At 42.3% G+C, this 19,771-nt stretch overlaps 1 protein-coding gene across 2 annotated transcripts in view; it reads left to right on the top strand.

Annotated features, from left to right (window-relative positions):
• lama5 (laminin, alpha 5) overlaps positions 1 to 19,771 on the top strand; it is a 140,927-nt gene that overhangs the window by 46,402 nt on the left and 74,754 nt on the right. For both annotated transcript variants that reach the window (XM_033629088.2, XM_033629089.2), the window contains exons 3-6: positions 10,722 to 10,839; positions 14,805 to 14,923; positions 15,472 to 15,642; positions 17,487 to 17,584. In XM_033629088.2, the coding sequence (XP_033484979.2) occupies positions 10,722 to 10,839; positions 14,805 to 14,923; positions 15,472 to 15,642; positions 17,487 to 17,584 (506 nt within the window). The remainder of the gene's footprint in view (positions 1 to 10,721; positions 10,840 to 14,804; positions 14,924 to 15,471; positions 15,643 to 17,486; positions 17,585 to 19,771) is intronic.

Below are 19,771 nucleotides of genomic sequence, written 5' to 3' on the forward strand. Positions count from 1 at the left end.
GATTATTCTTTACAATAATTAATTCATCATTTTATTGTTGAGAAGGTCGATGAAAAGCTTAAATTACAAGCCAAAATTTACAGGTCACAGTGTACGCTTGTGAACTGCATCTGGTTGCCGTCACCATCAAAGACAACAAGTTAAAGTGCCACTGAAGTTAAGGTTTTTGGCTCAGAATATGAGAAAAGGATAACGGCCTTTTTACCATCTTTACCAAGAGTGTCTCTCCGTTAGTTTGGTGCTACAGTATTTACACTGAATCATTCAGCATAACGTTTGCCAACCTTTGTTATCTCTGCCATTACAGATAAGTTAATGAAGCTAAGCTCCAGAAGTTAACGTCAGCTTAACTAGAGCCCTTTGTACAACAGCTAGTCTCGCCACCAGACAATCAGAGATCTCCGCCTTCTGATAGTCTGGGCACACTCCTTTCTAAAGTGTGTTTAACACACCGGTGAAAACGGCCGGCAACAAAGCAACGCCTCTTGCATTTTTGAAAAGGACATGCCTTCTCAGAAATGTGCGCTCCTCCTTTTCTCATCCTCAAGGAAACAAACACACAGAGAGCTTGAAAATGGATGCCGAGAGATTTAACTCTGTTTTATCAAACGTGTGCTCATCCGTGAAGAAAATATTTTTTCCAGCGGATGTCTTAGTTACAACATTATTGAGCTAACTGGAGTAGTTTCATGTCGTATCCAACAACGGGAGGCTTTTAACAGATGACGGCCTGATGTTAGCTTTGCTGCTGCTGTTAGCTGTCCCTGTCAGCTGCAGCCTATGATGCTTTCTAGACATCGTGATTTCCCAAAACTGAATAAATACCACACATAGCAACACAAAACTGCTTTGCTAGCTAAATCATGTTGTAACTAAGACATCCGCTGGAAAAAATATTTTTTTCACGGACCGTTTAATGAGTTATTACCTATTACAGACACTGCTAATGGCTAAGAAATAGTAAAACATCGGATTAGTCTAAACGGTGATACAGTGATGTGAAAAATGTGATCAGCAGAGCTTTTAGCTTTATATATACATACATATATATATATATATATATATATATATATAGAGCTAAAAGCTCTGCTGGGTTTCTACCCGGAAGTATTTGTAAACAACAAGGCGATTCCCTCTATAGTCTGGCCGGACGGATGAGTCATGGCTTTGTAAAAGATTATGTGTGTTTCTTTTAGTTGGCGAGAATGTGTCGCCGCAAACGCGACAAACGTCCACTAACTTTGATGGCGTTTTCTGCGAGCGCGGCTGAGCCATTTTGTACCGCCATTCCAGGCAGAGAATGTCCGAGTGTATGGGAATGGCTATACACACTGTGATTGGCTCATCGCGTTTGAGGGCGGGGCTTAGCCATAGGTCAATTACAGCCTGCGGCCCTGTGCTGCATGTGATCCCCCCTCTACCCTCCCCTTTCAGACGTAATACTGTCCTATCAATTAAAGGCAAAAGCCCAAAAGATAATCTTAGAAAAAAATTAACATCACATCCCGAAGCATCTTCAAATTGTTTGTTTTGTGCGACCAACTGTGATAAACACCAATATATGTTGATATAGACACAGAAAAAGCAGCAGTTTTTTCACAGTTAATCATAAAAATGACGACCTGTAGCATATGTATTTATATATTGTTATATTATTAGAATAATCTTCTCACGAGTCAGCTGTGAAAACAAGCAGAAATTATGACCACAGAATGGTCCATTAAATCTCCTCCATGTACTGACAGATGCAGCTGCAGCTCTGTCTCTCCTTTAGTAGCCATTATTTCCTTAGTCCTGTCTCATATCAACGTCTCACACACACACACACACACACACACACATTTCTCTTTCTTGACGCCCAAAAGACGCCACAATAATCTGCCCATCCGCCTGGTTTCCTGTAAAGAAATATCTCACGCGTCTACACACACACACACACACAGAGTTATTACTCACAGGAGAACATCTGTTGGTGCTGTGTGATGTCGGAACGTGTAGCTGGTATCACTGTAGCAGCGTGTGAGCTGTGATTAAAGAGTCTTTCTCCAGAGACACAGACTGAGAGCTCAGTGTGGAGTGAGCTCAGTCCAGTTAGAGTCTGTTACATGTGAGTTAGAGCTGAAATTAGCAGTCGATTCATTATTTTGTTAGCTGAGTAAAAATGTATCCAGCAACTCTGATGGTCAGCTGACTTTTTCAAGTAATTTGCCAACTTGAAACTTGTTATTTCTTCAACTAATTGATGTGTGAAAATTGTCTTTAGATACTAACAGTTGTCGGTCACAGTTTCCTCAGTCTTTATCATACCTTGTATCGTCTGATCGACAGCCCAAAACCCAAAGATATTTAATTACTGTTATTGAAGAGTAAGAAAACCAGCAATATCTCCATTCATGAAGTGGTAACAGATGACTTTTTGGAATTTTTGCTTTTAAAAGTACATGAATAATAAACCAACGGTCAACAAACTGTGTGGATTCAGCCACAGCATTTTTATTTCAGACAAAGTTTTGACTTTGTCTCACCAGGTGACATTAAAACTTTATCTGTCTGTCTCCTATCGCTCGCTCTCTCTGCAGGGTTTGTACATGTCGAAGCGTCTCCTCCCTCCTTCCCTCCTTCCCTCCTTCATCCCTCCATCCTTTCCTCTGTCCCTTTATTGTGTGTCTCTCCTTATCTCCATGGTTACCTGAGGCACCGGGAATGTGGTGCCACCGAGGAATGTGTACAATTATTAAACCAGCCAGGGGCCAGACACACACACACACACACACACACCTGCATTCCTCAGATGTATGCAGTCTGTATATATATATATATTTCTAATATACCTGTTGACATTTCTTATATTTCTTGACTTGTACAGAAACAAAAAGTCACTGTTAATAGAGAAGGTGTGTGAGGGTGAATGGAGCAGTAGTCACTCACTTATATCAGATGTCCCTGCAGTAATAGGAACTTGAAGAACAATGAGACACTGAGCTAAAATAAATCTACTTCGTAATAAAAAGTTGGAGCTTTTTAATTTTACGAACGCACACACACTCTGGTGCAGGTGTTTGAGTTTCAATACAAGCCACTCTGGGTGTTTTCATATTAGATACAACCGATTTGTACCATACCTGAGTATGATTGCTCCACCTCTCCACTTCCCCACTGCTCCACTTTCACATTAGTAATATTGTTTCGTACCCGAGTACACTTGTATCCTAATCTGTGTGACATTTGCTGCAGTGTAGAAGAGTGTGCAAGTTTCAAAATCCCAACCTTATACAATGTAGTCGACCTTCGCATAAAGCTATTACTTACACTTTGAAGACAGTGTCAACCCTCTCGCCTGCAGTCCCCCACGGTCATGCAGTTCAGACGATGAGATCTGTGCACGCTGCATGCATACAGCAGACAGATTGAGAGATGACTTTAGACTGTGTTTAATAGCAGAAACTGGTGGTTTGCCGCCTCCGGGTTGGGGGAGAGTTACTGCCTCAAGCGAGAGAGTTCAAGTATCTTGGGGTCTTGTTCACAGTGAGGGTAGAATGGAGTGTGAGATGGATCGGCAGGTCGGTGCGGCTTCTGCAGTGACGCAGGGGGTCCGTCGTGGTGAAGAGGGAGCTGAGTCAGAAAGCAAAGCGTTTGATTTACTGGTCCATCTACGTCCCAACCCTCAGCTATGGTCATGAGCTCTGGGTAGTGACTGAAAGAAATGAGTTTCCTCCGTGGGGTGGCTGGGCTCAGCCTTAGAGATAGGGGAGGAGCTCGGACATCTGGAGGGAGCTCGGAGTAGAGCCGCTGCTCCTTCGTGTCAAAAGGGGTCAGTTGAGGTGGTTCGGGCATCTGGTCAGGATCCTCCTGGGCGCCTCCAGCTGGAGGTGTTCCGGGGACGTCCCACTGGTAGGAGGCCGGGGCAGACCTGGAGCACGCTGGAGGGATTACATATCTCGTCTGGCCTGGGAACGCCTTGGGGTCCCCCAGGAGGAGCTGGAAAGTGTTGCCGGAGAGAGGGATGTCTGGGGTGCTTTGCTTGGCCTGCTGCCCCCGCGTCCCGGCCCCGGATAAGCAGATGAAAATGCATGAATGGATGGATGGATGGATGGATGGATGGATGTGTTTAATAGCAGTGCACTTTTGTGTTTTAGTACAGTTGGTTTTCACATCTGCTGCGACCCGTACTCGAGTACACATAACCATACTTGAGACCACCTTTTCAAGTGGACTCGGGCATGGATTGGTGTACTGTGCCCAGGTACGTTACACAGTGTTCACACTAATCAAATGAATTGGACGTTGGGAGGGTCGAGTGTGCTCCTATCCAGGCCTGGGTCCCTGATGTGAAACCCTCCGTAACTGAATTAAATGAAAAAATTAAATGACTCTCGTTCCCACTTGATTTCATGTCTTTTTAATTTTCAGTGTGAGGAAAAATGACAGAAACATTTCTAAAGAGCTCATGGCTTTTTAAAAACACCAGTAAACCTCAGGTCTCCAGTAGACATCAGTGATGCTGCTCTCTGTGCTTTGCGAATATAAAGGCAGTCACATGTCACATGTTCGTGATACAGTAAACATTACAGAATAAACAGTAGACTCTCGGTCACTCGGCTCTGCTTCAGGTTTGGTAATGGCTCTGTGACCATTTCCACCTCCTCATGTGTAGTTTGTAAGGACATGTCCCGGTTGTTGAGAGCGAGGTTACACGATGAAGTAATGCTCGTGTCTGAAGTTGGCTTTCTAAGTGCACTTTTAGTACCGTGTCCTCCTGTTTGTACATACAGAGTGGTCTTTGATGGCTCGACTCTGCACTGAGTTGTAAGTACAGGGCTCTCATTCACCTCTGAGTCATAACTTTAATTAAGCACTTTCAAAGTGCTCTAAGTTTCCTCTTGATTTTGTTTCCTTTGCTATCCGAAAAAACTTCCTTCAGTATTTTCAGTTTTGTTTTCTCTCCTCTACTCTTTTCTTCGGATATCTCCCTTATGCTCTCCATCAGTGTCCCTACCCCTAGTCTGACCTGTTGCTGGCTGCCGGTTTCCATGGTAACGGCAGTCTGATTGATGGGATTGACAGGCAATTCAGGGGAGGCTGACCTGGGAGGCCGCCACTAATCCATAAATCCTGTGAAGGGGTGTGTGCGCGTTGGGGAAAAAGGGGGTCAGCAAAACCTTTTGTTGTAAGTGTGTGTGTGTGTGTGTGTGTGTGTGTGTGTGTGTCTCTCTACACCAGGCAACAGACCGACTCCTACCGAGAGCAGGAGACAGACAGCTGAGAGGGAGAGAAACTAATATGATGGTTTAATTAATAAATGAAACCGGACATTTTTCACCAGTTTATGTTTTACTATATGGTAAAAATCAATATACAGCACTCAGTGGTGGATCTGGTGCTGCATGACATCTTAAGTTCAATTTACCAGTGTAAGATTACTCTAAGTAGCCATGGCGACCGTGGTTAATCACCGCAGTTTCACTGCTGTGGGCTTCTTCAGCTCACTTGCCAGAAGAAAATGTTGGCATTGTACATTTCTGCAAACCATGGATACTTTACATTTGCACATACGTATCATATCAACATTTCTAAAGTGAAGTAGTATATGAGCTGACTTTGTGATCGGGAGGTGGAGGGGATGGTGGATGGCGTGTCAGCGTGGCGAGACATCTGCCAAGCTGCAGAGCACTGTTTGAGACCAACAAACAACAAAACCGGTTGTTTTCTAGAGTCATCGATGAGTTTCCAGCAACAAAAATCTCCCTCCATATGCGACCAGGTAACTCACAATGTCAATAAACTGAAATGATATGATGGCCCACGAAGGCTGGCAGTCCTCCTGATGATGGTCGTCATACGGCTCTGCATCAGCGCTGAAGTTCAGGTCACATGATTTCTCTGCGTGTTCAGTCGTGTGTTTTCAGTCAGAAACAGTGTTTGGTTCAAAGGGTCTGCTCTGAACTTCAGGTCACTCCCCGAGCTGCTCAGACTTTAACCCTGGAATCAGAGGAATGCTTCTGGATTTTTCTTTCAATATCTTTGGCCCTGAGGGACGTGTAGAGGCCTCGCTTTCTGTTTCCTGTCCTTCAGATCTACTTCACACACATATATGCTTACATACACAGAGTCTTTGGTTAAGCCTTTATTTGTGTTTGAAGTAGAAACCAACTTCTTTAACTGGACTGTCTTCTGTAACAAAGTGCTGTGACTGCTTGCTGTTTTGTTCAGAGTTGTGATTTACATGTTGACGGATTTTTCTGGATATTTCCTTTTCTACTAAAGGAACAAAATGTACAGGAGTAAGAGCAGAGTGAAGGAATTTGCAATTTTGAAAGTTGCAGTGCAGTGATAGTGAAGTTTTCAGTTGTCCTCGTCTTTGGTTGGACGGATGGAGATGGATGGATGAACTTGAGTCTCTTCTGTCAACACTGAAAAGATGACATGCCCCCCTCCTCCTCCTCCTCCTCCTTGTCTCTCATTCATTGGCCTGAAACACACACTTCTAGCATTCCACAGTGATGGAGTAGTACTAGTTTTTGCAGGTCTGTGTGTGTCTGTAAGTGTGTGAATGCTTTTGCGTTTGCGTGCTGTGCGTGTGTGTCGTCATCGCCTCTGACAGAGCTGCCTGTCGAGGAGGAAGTGTGAAGATCACAGGCCAAACTCCAGTATTGGATGATCAAAGTGTGTGTGTGTGTGTGTGTGCTGTTGCTGTTGCTGTTGCTGTTGAGACAACGACCAGCTAAATGTTGGACTTGGACTTGAACAAAAAGATGACGTTGGTTTGTTTGTACACTCATGGATTTAAAGGTCCAGTGTGCAGGATTTAAGTGGATATATTGGCAGAGATGGAATATAACATTCATAATGTTTACGTATATTTATGTATTCATGAGATTATAATCACCTGAAAATAAATATTGTGTTGATTTATAACTTCATACAGAGCAGGTCCTTTTCCACAGAGTCAACCAAGTTGTTTCTACAGCAGCCCAGAACGGACAAACCAAACACTGGCTCTAGTTAGGGCCATTTGCGGTTTTGCATCAGCCACTGCAGTTCTCTTAAGCCTAGTTCACATTACACAATTTTCACCCTGATTTTGTGTCACGGAGACTATCGTAATCTTTTGAGTGTTAATACCTGGCAACGTGTGTTTCTGTCAGCGGGAGTCTTGCCAACTGCGTTACGACCTGTGTGTGCACACCACAAGATTTCTCCAAAGAGTCCCAGATAACGCGGTGACGTCACCAAACTACATTTTTTAACTTGGAGACGACACATCGTGAAGGCATGGATATTCTTCCCAGTGTTGAATCAGATCTGCCTCCAGGGCCTGGGTCCAAACACAACGCGCTCCCCGTGATCCTGTGGATGCCGCCATTGTTGTTGTTCCTTGCCGGCTTGTCAGCGTTGCCAGATCTTGGGAGAGAAACAAGCAACCAGAGCTATGGAATCAAGCCCAAAAAGAAGCGACTATCATGCGTTTAAATAACTTATTAGATGGATATGTATATATCGAGGAAGATGACGTTTAGAGAGCAAGTCCAAATAAGCAACTCCACTTTAGAAACAAGCCCAAAGTCGTGGCTAATGAGCAGACCTGGCAACCCTGCGGCTTGTCCTCCTCACATTTCTTCCGTCCTCCTGCGTGCTGACGTGGGATGTATCCCGCCTCTCATTGGCTGATGCTCTTTGTCAGTCGCGTCAGACTTCTCCAGTTTTCTAGCATGCCAGATATCCAGTCCCAGTCTCAGACGAGGGGCCGACTTGCTCGTAGGCTTGTTCACACATGAGGACTCATCGTGGCAGACTATCTGCCGACTCACCTCCGACCCAAGGTGGCTCTCAAGATCCTCTGCGACGTCAAAATCGTGATTGCAGTCTGCACCCTCACCACTAGATGTCACTCAATTCTAGACACTAGACCTTTAAGCTCAATTTATATTTTATGTCAGATTTGCTCATATTGTGGTCCTTGAGCTGACTCTCCGTGACGACAGTACGCAAGAGTAAAATCTAATGTTACATCTTAAAAACGGTTGCGTCAGAGCAAAATGAGAATACAGTATATAAAAAGAAATGTCAAGGCTGCAAAAAACATTCAGTCATTAAAAGGAGACAGAGTAAGCTACAGTTTGTTTAAGAGGGAAACAAAAGATTTACACGAATGATTTGGCATCATATGCTGAACTAAGAGAACATGACCCAGGAAAGGTGACGATGTCAATTATTAGTTCTGTTGCAGATTTCTATAAACTTTAAATCATCATTTGCTGCATTCAAAAAGGAGCTCTCAACACTCTGTCTCCAACACACACAGAGGAGAGGTGAAATATGAAGGTGATTGTGATTAGTTATTATATTATTACGTGCGTCATCGTGTTATTTCAGTGTGCTGTGTCTCGACTGGGGAGCGATCTCAAGGTCTGACAGACAAAACAGTGCAGCTCAACTCCTCCGTACCCACGAGAGCAGTTTGTCATCACCGTCTAACCAGCTTCAGGGCCTTTCAGGAAATGAATGAGAGATGACACGAGAAAGAGAAGAGGCTGAAAGCTGGGAGTGTGACGGAGGAGCATCTGGTGCTCATTACTGACAGGAATCAGCTTTTTGTTCATAACTCGTAGCCTAACATGGAACATGACAGATCAGACGGACTGTGGTTGGGTTTGTCGTGACGTCTCTCAGGAGGGGATACGTTTCACAGGTCGACTGTTTGGGTCAATGAAACGGTCGATTGGTTTTATTATACGCTGGCAGCTCGCTTCTCCTCCTTCACCACAACTGTCTTCGTCTTGTTTTATTCTCCTTTTACCCCTTTACATTCCTGTTTCCTTTTCATGTCTTTAATTTTCCTGTTCCATCCTTTCTTTATCTGTCTTTTATTTTTGCCCCTTTAGTCTTCTGTTGTCCTCTCCTTTCATTTATCTTCCTGTCCTTTCCATTACTTTCTGACTTTTGTTTCATGTCTTATTGTTTGCTTATTTACTTTTATTTCATATCCACCCTTTCCTTTCCATTACTTTCCTTTCTTTTCCTTTTCCCATCCATCTGTTCTCTATCCTTGAATCTTTTTGCTTTCCATTCCTTGTCGTTTCCTACCATTTCATTTCCTTTCTTTTGTGTTCTCTTTACTCTGTCATGTGCCTCATATACACTTTTTTATTTCCTTTTATTAGTTTTTTATTCTTCTCCTACCCTCTTCTTTCTCTGCATCATTTCCTCCATTTTTCCTTCCCTTCTTTTATCTCCTTCCTCTTGGCTTTTTGTCTCTCTTCTGTAAGTCCACATTGAACTCCATTTCAATCCATTAATGAATTTCCCAAACAAACAAATTGGTAACAGACGTGTCCCTGTAGTTGAGGGATACTCATACACACTCATCTTTGCCAAGAATCAAATCCAGTCGCAGCAGCTCCGCACAGGTCAGGTATCAGCAGGGGTGTCTCTAGGATTTAGGGACATTTAGGGACACTTAGTTCGCATCTCTGTCGTTGGGTCCAATGGATCCTTCCCTGTCACATTTTTGATGCTTTTTTGTACTCTGGCATCTTATATACTGTTAGAATAAAAATAAAAATCCCAGCTTGAATCTACTTATTTTCACTGTGAATTAGAAAATGGTGGGAGGGCCACACGGCACCCTGTCATGAGCCAGATTTGGCCCAGGGGCCGTAATAAGTATCACGGCTGTTCTGGCAACGATCTCTCCTATTTTTAAACATTACAACACATTGGTGACATGCAGTCTTTCCCTGGATTTGGTTAAATAAGGAAAAGAAGTCATTAGTTTCAGTCGTAGTCAGGATTCCCACAGTCATGGAAAACCTGGAAAAGTCATGGAATTTCACAATCACATTTTCCAGAATTGGTAAAAATTAGCGATGCGTGATAATTTCGGCACATGCTCAGTACCAGCCAGTATTTGCTTTAAAATGAAATATCAGGATCAGCCAACATTCTTTTCCTTATTTTGCACAATGACTGAATATTACATAGATTGAATAGTTTTGTATTTCATGTCTCCATCTGCTGGTGGGCCGTCATGATGAGAGTATGCATGAATAATATGATGTTAATTCCACTACAGAAGAGACTTGAAAGTAAAATTAGGTGGGAAAAAGTAGATATATCGATATCCATTATCGGTCACGAGTTGTTACATATCGGCATATTGGATATCGGTAAAAAATCCAATCCAATATTTTGCATCCCGACTTTTGTTGTGTGTAATGAAATTTTTCCAATAATCTTACGTTGATAACTGTCTATGTAATGTAACATAACGATGATTTCATTTTCTGTAGCTGCTGACGTAATGTTGAGAAACTGCGTTGATGTATGACAGCGTTTTGATGACCGTCACGTGTTTTCTCATTTTCTTTTTATGTGCTGTCCCTTCCTTTGTGTTTGCCAGCTAGCTGAAATTATGTGAAGAATTTGAATCTGATATGTTTGACAAACGCTGGGCCAGTGGGGCAAGAATTTTTTTCTTTCTTTAATCATAGGTCCGTTAAAAGTCCTGGAAAAGTTTTGAAATTGCGTCCATGAAAATGTGAGGGAACCTTCTACATTGACGAAAGTGGGAGTTTGCAAAAGCAACATTGTCATTCTCTTATATTTCCTCTCATACTGTGCACCATCCTGCTCAGCAGATATGTTTAGAAACAACCCAAACAAAGTTAACCATGTTTGAATATGTGAGTAATGTGTATTTCTTCTCCTCTGTGTCTCTGCAGCTCTTCCATGTGGCCTACGTCTTGATTAAGTTCGCAAACTCTCCCCGTCCGGACCTCTGGGTTCTGGAGCGATCCATCGACTTTGGGCAGACCTACCAACCCTGGCAGTTCTTCGCCTGTGAGTAGAAACACACACACACACACACACATATATATTCACCTACATGATGCACACGTACACATGTGAGTCCAGATGTTTTGTTATTAGGAGCAAACTGAGTCAGATTCCATCAGCATCACTTCATGCTTTCCTAACCTCCCCCAGGGTTCGGCTCAATTCTCCCTCTAATCTCAGAGTTAAACAGCAGCCCCGAGGGCAGGCGGCTGATTGGGGGGGAATGAGTTGGGGGGGTCATTACATCATGGAGCTGCCAGCTGATTGGCTGTGGCAGCTGTCAGTCCAGGTGGGCTGCAGGGGAATTCCAGGCATGTCTGCCAACAGGTCGCAGCTTGATGTTCACCTGAGTAGAAGAGAAAGAGGCAGCGGGGGTTTGGGTCGGCCTCATCTGTGTGTTTGTTCCCACATGATGACCTGGCATTAATTAGCATTACTGACAGCTCATCCAGGTGTCCGAGATGGCAAAGAAATGCAGTCTTGACAGTTTAATGTACATCTTGAACCGGAAATCTTTGAAGTGAAGTCTGTAAACTTCACTTGTGAGCTGGCAGTACACACAGCTTGTTCTCAGATTGCTGGTGAATACATTAGTGCATGCATACGATACACTAGTGTCCTCACAAGGACTCACTGTGTGTGTAATGCTGTCAGAACTAGATCAAGGAACCAGAGAGTCTTAGATCCTGAAGTTTGCTGTACTGGAAGCAGCCGTGACATTGACCGATTTCAGGTGACTGTGTTTGATAATCTGTTTCTGTAAGCCATCTTAGCTTTGAGCTGTTTAGGTGAGGATCTGTATTCTGCTCTAAGGTTTAAATTTCCACAGGTAGCCAAACGTTGTTGGCCAAGAAGCTTCCGAAGGTCTAGTCCACATGGGCACAGATATGTTTGAAAACATAGCCTTTGTCCATGTGTTTGTCCTTTCGTCTACACGCAGATTGCATTTAAAGTCACTAAAAAGTCTGGTACTCTGGTTTTCAGTGTTGACGTGTGGACAGGGGAAACAGAGTTTTCGTCTTGTAAAGTCAGGGTGTGCACTGTTATATCCTTTGTGAGGCTTCGCAAATGAATCGACATTTAGTGCAATGGTGGATGCAACCAAAAATAGTGCTGGTTCTAACTTTGTCAACAGACTTCTTACACGTCTACACGTACTGTAAATGTACAGCTAGTCTTTCACTTAATTGAAAAAAAGGCATCACAGTGCACTGGAGGCCACTGATCCAGCACAAGTAGCCTTCCAGTAGTAACTTTTTTTTTAAGTTTCTGATCGGCCATCATTTTAGTTCTTTGTGTGGCTTTGGGGTTATGGTCATTTCGCTGCCTGTTGGTTCGGCATGCTCTTCACAGCGCTTCTACAGTGTTTTTGCGTTTTCATTTGAACTGAGATTTTTTTTTCCAACTGCATATGTTAATAATTTGTGAAAGCGAAAGAAGGGAAGACCCTGTTTTCAAAAATACCAGTGTAGGTGTGGACTAGGCCTTATTGTTTGCTCGTTCAGTATAACCAGATCAAGTCATTTTGGGTCTTAAAAAGTTCCTCTACTGAAAGGTTAAAAGCAAAACTCTGCCGCCCAAAAGCAGCTGTGACATTGACCGGTTTCAGGTGACAGTGATTTTGATGGATGATGCAGAAAAGAAAACGTTTAAGTATTTCTGCCAGCCAGCTTTGCTTTGCTCTGGTTAGGAGATCTACATTCTAGTCTGAAGCCTAAATTTTTCCAGGTAGCCAATCGTTCTTGGCCAAGAAGTTTCCTACATCTGGCACGCCTGGTTGTTGGGCTTATGACAAATGATGACAAGTTGAAAGACACTGGCCATTGACAGCTGATTTGGCAGCTAATTTTCCAGCTAATAAGCCAGTTTACAAATGGCCCTCTCGTGCCTGATAAGAGTCTGAGTGTGACGAGTGTCAACCAAAGTCGGCTCAATGTGGCCGGCTGCTTGAGATCACCTCCTGCTTGATGAGAACATTTTACTTTGACCTTTTAACCCTGAAAAATCATCTCAGTAAGAAAAAAACACTGCGTTAATTTCGATTAAATTCTGCACCTGACCAGTTTGAATAAACTAGATGCAGTTTATAGAATCACAAGATGACTGAAGGCAGCTTGACTCTTCTTCTTCTCCAATATGAAACACTGGCGATAATATACAGTGTTTTACAGTCAGTAAATAGTTCAGAGTAAATTAGTGTTGGCCTCAGAGCTGTAAATCTCACAGCTATTTGACAGTTTTAGTTTGAACTGCTGCAGCTGTTAGCGGACACACACACACACACACACACACACACACGCACAATCCAGTAGAGTTGGATGTGACATCTTAACATTATAAAATCAGCCCTCCTCCTCTTCTCTGTCTTGTTATCACAGTTTTTCCACTCTTCTTCTGTGTCAAGGACAAATCTGAGATAAAGTGAAACTATTCCAGGAATGTGTGCTGTGTCTTCACAAAGAAACTGTGTGACTTTAACACGCTGAAGTCTCAAACTGTCTCACACAAAGTTTTACAGTTTGATTTACCTAAAAAACAGAGGGATAGACCGATATGGATTTTTTAGGGCCGATGCCGATACCGATTTTTTTCCATCACCCTTAGCCGATGACCGATTATGGACTGCCGATTTTCTTGAGCCGATATTTGGGGCCGATACTGCTTTTGCTCCCTCAGTTTACATAAAAAAAATGACACAATGATAACAAATATTGCAGGTCTCAAGTTTAAGATAAGAAACATTTATTGAACAGTAAAAAATACTAAAACAAGATGGAAAGTTGAGGTAGAACAGGTAGAATATTATTATTATTATTATACATTCAAATAAAAAAAAGATTTCAGTGCTCTTAAATCTTCCAGTAATGTCTTTATAAAAGAAACAAATATTTAAGCTGAAGCATAAATAAAACAACAACTACTGTACACAGTAGGATTCAACAGCTTTGTTCAACTTAACCACATACTTTCAAATGAAAATCTGCGAACCCACGTGCGTATCGGCCGATGCCGATACAAGTAAAAAACTCAAATATGGGCCCGATATATCGGCCGGCCGATGTATCGGTCTATTCTTATACTAAAGCCAGATTGACTAATCAAAACAAATGATCACTGGTTTGGGATTTAGATCAGTTAGATTTATTGTAAGTCATTAATAACTTTGATGATTATTCATAAAGGGACAAGTATGCACCATAAACAAAGCTACAGTATGATTTGCCTAAGCTCATTTGCAATTCCTTTAAATTACAATGAACTCAATAAAAACTACACAAGAAACAGCAGAAAACACAAACTCAACAATGAATACTTACATTAAGAACACAAAACTCGTGACACTAGTGACAGAACAACACATGATATAAACTATAAAACAATAAAACACCAACAAGAATCACTGGATCATTCATTCATGACTACATGACTGGTCCATCCTAATAAAACTGTTTCAGTTTGAGTTTACGATGATCCTGTCAGGATCCAGTTTGAGTCCTGCAGGTGACTGAAGTGTTAAAAGATCAGAGTGCGTGAAGCTATTTGCAGCATGTCATGGTCGACAGTCTCAAATAAGTCTGAAGGTACGTTTGTACGTTTGTACGTTTGCTTTTACAACCTCGTTCACGTTTAAGTGTGCTTCTCAATTTTGAAGCAGGGTTTTAATGTCAGGTTGTTAAGTTAAAGAGAGTTACACGGAGTTAGTGTAGCTGATTATTGTGAACTCCAGCTGTTGTCAAGCTGAAGATGCAGCTGAGGTATATTTAAGGCCGACTCCACAGAGCCGAGACCCTCCTCTAATTATCACACTGAGACGCATCATTAAAATGCCACAAGTTGGTTCACACTCCTCACGTTTAACACGAGGGGATGTTCATGTGTTTACAGATATGTGGTTGAGATTGATTACGACTGAACTTTTCTCTCCCCCCCCTTTCTCTGCCTCCATGTGTGTGCGTGTGTGTGTGCAGCCTCCAAGAGAGACTGTATTGAGCGGTTTGGACAGAGGACCATTGAGAGGATCAACAATGATAACGACATCGTCTGCACCACCGAGTACTCCCGAATTGTCCCGCTGGAAAATGGAGAGGTTGGTTTGTGTTTGTGGATTTGTGTTTGTGGATAAAACACCAGTAATGTTAATCTATCAGTAGATCAATAATAAAAGTTATTGACAACTGAATTGATTAATCAAACATTCATTACTTTCAAATTCTCAAATGTAAGTATGGCTGAATATCTTCGAGTTTTGGACTGGACTCCAGGACACTGTGATGGACGTTTTTCTGCTTTTTTCTTCATTTTTTTTTAGATTTAAAAATGAATGAATTAGTAGTGAAGAGAATCAGTAGAATAATGAGACAAAGAAAACAATGGTCACATACTATTAGCTGCTACTGAGATCATTTTGTGGAATTGGGACCTAAATATCTTCAAGATGACCATTCAGAAGAGCCACACAGTCCTCCTAAAATCCAAAAATTCAGCATTTACAGAAATAAGACATGAGCATGCAGAACAAATAAAATAAACTCAATTATAAACACATCACCCTGCAGGACGTTCCCAGGCTGTAATGTTTATTATATCTCCACACCTGTTGGCGAGCTGATAACCGCCTCTGTCCTCCTCTCCAAGATCGTGGTGTCCTTGGTGAACGGTCGGCCCGGAGCCATGAACTTCTCCTACTCACCGGTGCTGAGGGACTTCACCAAGGCCACCAACATCCGGCTTCGCTTCCTGAGAACCAACACGCTGCTGGGACACCTGATGGGCAAGGCGCTCCGCGACCCCACTGTCACCCGCAGGGTAAGATGATGCAACAAATTAGGAGTGATTATTGATATCGTACTCCTCCAAAAATGAGAGTCATGAATAAAACGTAGAGACAGTTTGTAGCTCTAGACTTGAAGCACAACTTCCACACATTAGATCAGGAGTTTCTTTTTTAGGGGGGGGCAGGTGATTGTTATGGGGAGACAGGATGTCAACAGTATGTGCCACAAAGAAGTGGTACACGTCATCTGAAAGCTGGAAACTTTGAGATTAATTTGAGATGCAGCTCAGCACTGTCTCAGTTTTTTAGTCATAAAGCTTTAACAAACATTTTGTTTTGGTTAAGCACCTTGTAGCGACCAGCTGTCAGAACTACATCACTGCCCACCTGTCAAGAGTTCATGTTTCCCACAAGCTGCCTGCAATAATGCAGACTTTACAACTCGATCTGATGCTGAGGGTTAAGATGGCAGGTCTCTGCTTCACTGACCAACAACACCATGGTGGCAGTGAGACACATAGTTCACACCAGGCGCGAATGAAACAATTTGTACGAGTGAATTACATGTAAAGCCAATGGTAAGACACAACCTCAGTGACCAATTTGTGTCATGATAGCAAATCAGCATTAAGATCCTCCAGGGACATATGAGGTTAAGGACGTACTGGCGGAAGTTTATCCAGCAATTTCTAGCGCTCAAAGTTGCGTGCGTAACATGATGTGAAAATTTGCATCGCATTTGGTTTGAACACAACATCATAGTATTTCCTGCAGTTTGGTGGCACCTGCATGGTTTATTTGTTTTCTGGGGGGGTTGTGAAAAGTTGTGGGTTTTTGAGATTGTGGGATTTAACTGCAGGAATGAACCCTCTACACCTTAAAAGAGTTCGTTCATGATTCCCGGGTGTTGATGTAATTCTGATGGCCGGATGCTACAGCCTGTTCTCACTTTTCTAAGTTTGAAATGAATCATGGCTCTGAACATTATGATGGAAATAAATGATGGCTGTTTCCAGTCTCATCAGTTGTTGCAGCAGTTTTTGAGTTAATGCAGAATTAGTGTGAAATTTAAGCATTTTTGACCACTGGAGACTTGATAGAAATGGTCAGAAATCTCTCCAAAATACCACATTAAGACACAGAGACCTTCAGGATCACCATAGAAAAATCCAGGCTGTGTTTTGGCATCAAAAACTTTTGACATCTTTTGGCGATTGGATGCTGAGCACTTCTGTTTGTTACACTGCTGACAAACCCCCCTATAACAGCCATCCATCCTCTGAATGCTGCAGGTCTCTAGTTTGTGGCTTTAAAGTTATGATTCTGGGATTATTCTAGAGGTCACGATAGGTAATTTTATACAGTGAGGTCATGTTTAAAAATGGTCTCACTGCAATGAGATTGCTACTGTGTGGGCTGACATCATCACACATGAATAAAATTGGGCTCATTGAATCCACAAGAGTCTCAGCTTTCCAGTCGCACCCAATTTAAGCAATTCTAAGACTGTTGGGGCTGCATGCTATTGGATTTATATAACAACTTATTTGGCCGATAACTGATACCGATATATCCACTTTGTCCCCACCTAATTTTAGTGATCATCAAGTCTCTTCTGTAGTTGAATTAACATCATAAGTCGGAGTTGGAGAAGAGAAATAGAGTGGTGTTCAATGTATGTAGTATTTATTCGTTCATGCTGGCCGATACCGAGGATGTGCCGATATTATCCTGCATCTCTAAAAAATATTCAAATACAATAGGTGAAAATAACACATTTGCACTGCATGAGTGCACTGTTTCTTTATTTAAAACATTTGGTACAACAGCATTTTGATGATAATAATTTATGCTGGGTATTGTTTTTATTTGACAGTATTACTACAGTATCAAAGACATCAGCATTGGAGGACGCTGTGTGTGTAACGGACACGCTGAGGCCTGCAACGCCAAGGATCCCAACGACCCCTACAAGTAAGATACAAATTATACCCAACCTTCAAAGGTTTGATTAATCAGAGAGTCAGACTGCACTGTAATGACTCACACAGCTGTGGCAAACCAACACTGTTTTGACTGGATATTGTGGTGCGTGCTTGTGTTTGTGTCCTTGATGGAAAGATAACAGGAAGTCTCAGTAAACACAGCAGGTCATAAAAATGATTTATGTCAGTATAGTGCCACACACCTGTGCCAACTCACAACCACATACTGTACACACACACGCGCGCGCACACACACACACACACACACACACAGGTATGTTTAAATATACCCAACGCTGCAGCGTGCACATTACAAAATTCATATCCCCAAGCTATGGCTCTGATCTGAAGCACAAGGGTTTCAGTTATTCTTGGCTGTGGTTTCTCTGTCTGTCTTCATCAGGACAACAGACCTGCTCACCTGTGATGCAAATTAGACGTGAGATTTGTTACAACACATGAGCCCGCTGAGAAAACAAAGGAGGAGAGGAATGAAGGAATAAAAAAATGGCATGCATGAAATGAAGAAGCAGTAACTGCAACATGCAGAGATTGGACAAAGTCTCAAGTTTCTAATCAGTTTCAAGTCAGACTCATGCTGACAATATCAAATGAAGCAGAAAAAAAATGTCAAGTCAGACCAAACGAAGACTCGAGTCCCAACTTGACCTCTGAAATTAATTAAGATATCTCCTGTCAGTGAGATATTGTTCTTCACAAAGATAAAAGACATTCATTCATATTCATTAACCTTCATGTCCCTGCCTGCACAGTCAGTCAGCAGCATCCTAACATATGAAGAGTCTCTGATTCATTTAGGAAATAATCAGGAGAGGTGAGGAACTCCTGGGATCTTAAAATAAAGTGGACCAAATGGATGAAAGCTATATGCGTACCACTCCACTAATAATGAGACAGTTTTGACCAAAGGCAGGTGACTGGATTGGATTAGCTCAGCTGGTCAGTCTGCAAATACTGAAGTAATAAGTCAGTGCAACATGTTGGCGAATATTTGAATTTAGTTTCAGGTATATGTGGTGTGGAGGTGACCTGATGTGTGACATGTGGACAAATGAACTGATTCCCTGATTCAGATCAAAGGAGACGACTCTAGGTCTGAAAGCAGCCTGTATATAAATTTGATTTAAACATGGAAGAAGAGAAAATGTGCAAAGACAGGTGGAGGGAAAAACGAGCAGTAAGCGACAGAGAAGGATGATGGGAAGTGTTGTGTTTCTTAGCGTGTTTGTGCAGTTTCATGAGAGTGAAACATCTGGAGGTGGAGAGGAAGATAAATTCTCTGATTACAGCTTCCATACAAATAAACTTCCTGTCCTTTATTTAGTTTTTATTGTCGAAGCAGAGTAACAGATAAGTGTAGGTGTCTCCTGAGACGTGGAAGTGGGCAGTGTGTGATTAATTTAATGATATGTATCAGTGTGTTGTACGAGGACATTAGTACGTGTGTGCAGTTATTTGTGTGTGTGTAGCTACCTGCAGGCTGTGGGGGATTTTACAATGAGCCGTTATTGCTGTCAAATCCACCATGAGTCACATACACAAACACTTACGTATCAGCCTATAAATATTTGTCTGTCTGTTTTAGGTGCATGTACACATACACACCTACTCCTACTGTATGCCTCTGATGTCTCCCTTTACACATACACACACACACACACACATGCATTAACACACAGTCCTGTAGAGACTTGTTGAAGGTATCTGGAGACGGTCTGTTGTAAAGCCAGTGATGTAGCTCTTTCCTTGTTGCTCGTGAGTGATTTGGGAATTTGGGAGGGATTTTAGAGGGAGGAGAGGGAGACGGGGGAGGGGAGGTTGGATTGTCACATAATTTGATGTACAGTGGAGGTGAATACGCTGCTGCTGCTGGGAGGCGTTCACACTGCGACCCTGACATCTTGGAGGAGATAGCAGTGATTTATTTTCTGGTTGATACAGAGAGGCAGGTGGCTCTATTTTGTTTTATGACTCCACTCTAAATCATCAGTTATTAATCTGTGAGGCGATCTCCCCGTGGGTTGTAAATCAATATGAAAGATTGGACAAAAAAAAGAATTCGTCCCAGAGTTTTTAAAATCATTTTCTCATTAAAAGGCTGGGAACTGTGGAGTCGCAGTCGGCCCAGTCGCCAGAAGGAAATGTGGGCATTGTA

The sequence above is a fragment of the Epinephelus lanceolatus genome, chromosome 8 (assembly GCF_041903045.1).
Source record: "Epinephelus lanceolatus isolate andai-2023 chromosome 8, ASM4190304v1, whole genome shotgun sequence".
NCBI lineage: Eukaryota > Metazoa > Chordata > Actinopteri > Perciformes > Serranidae > Epinephelus > Epinephelus lanceolatus.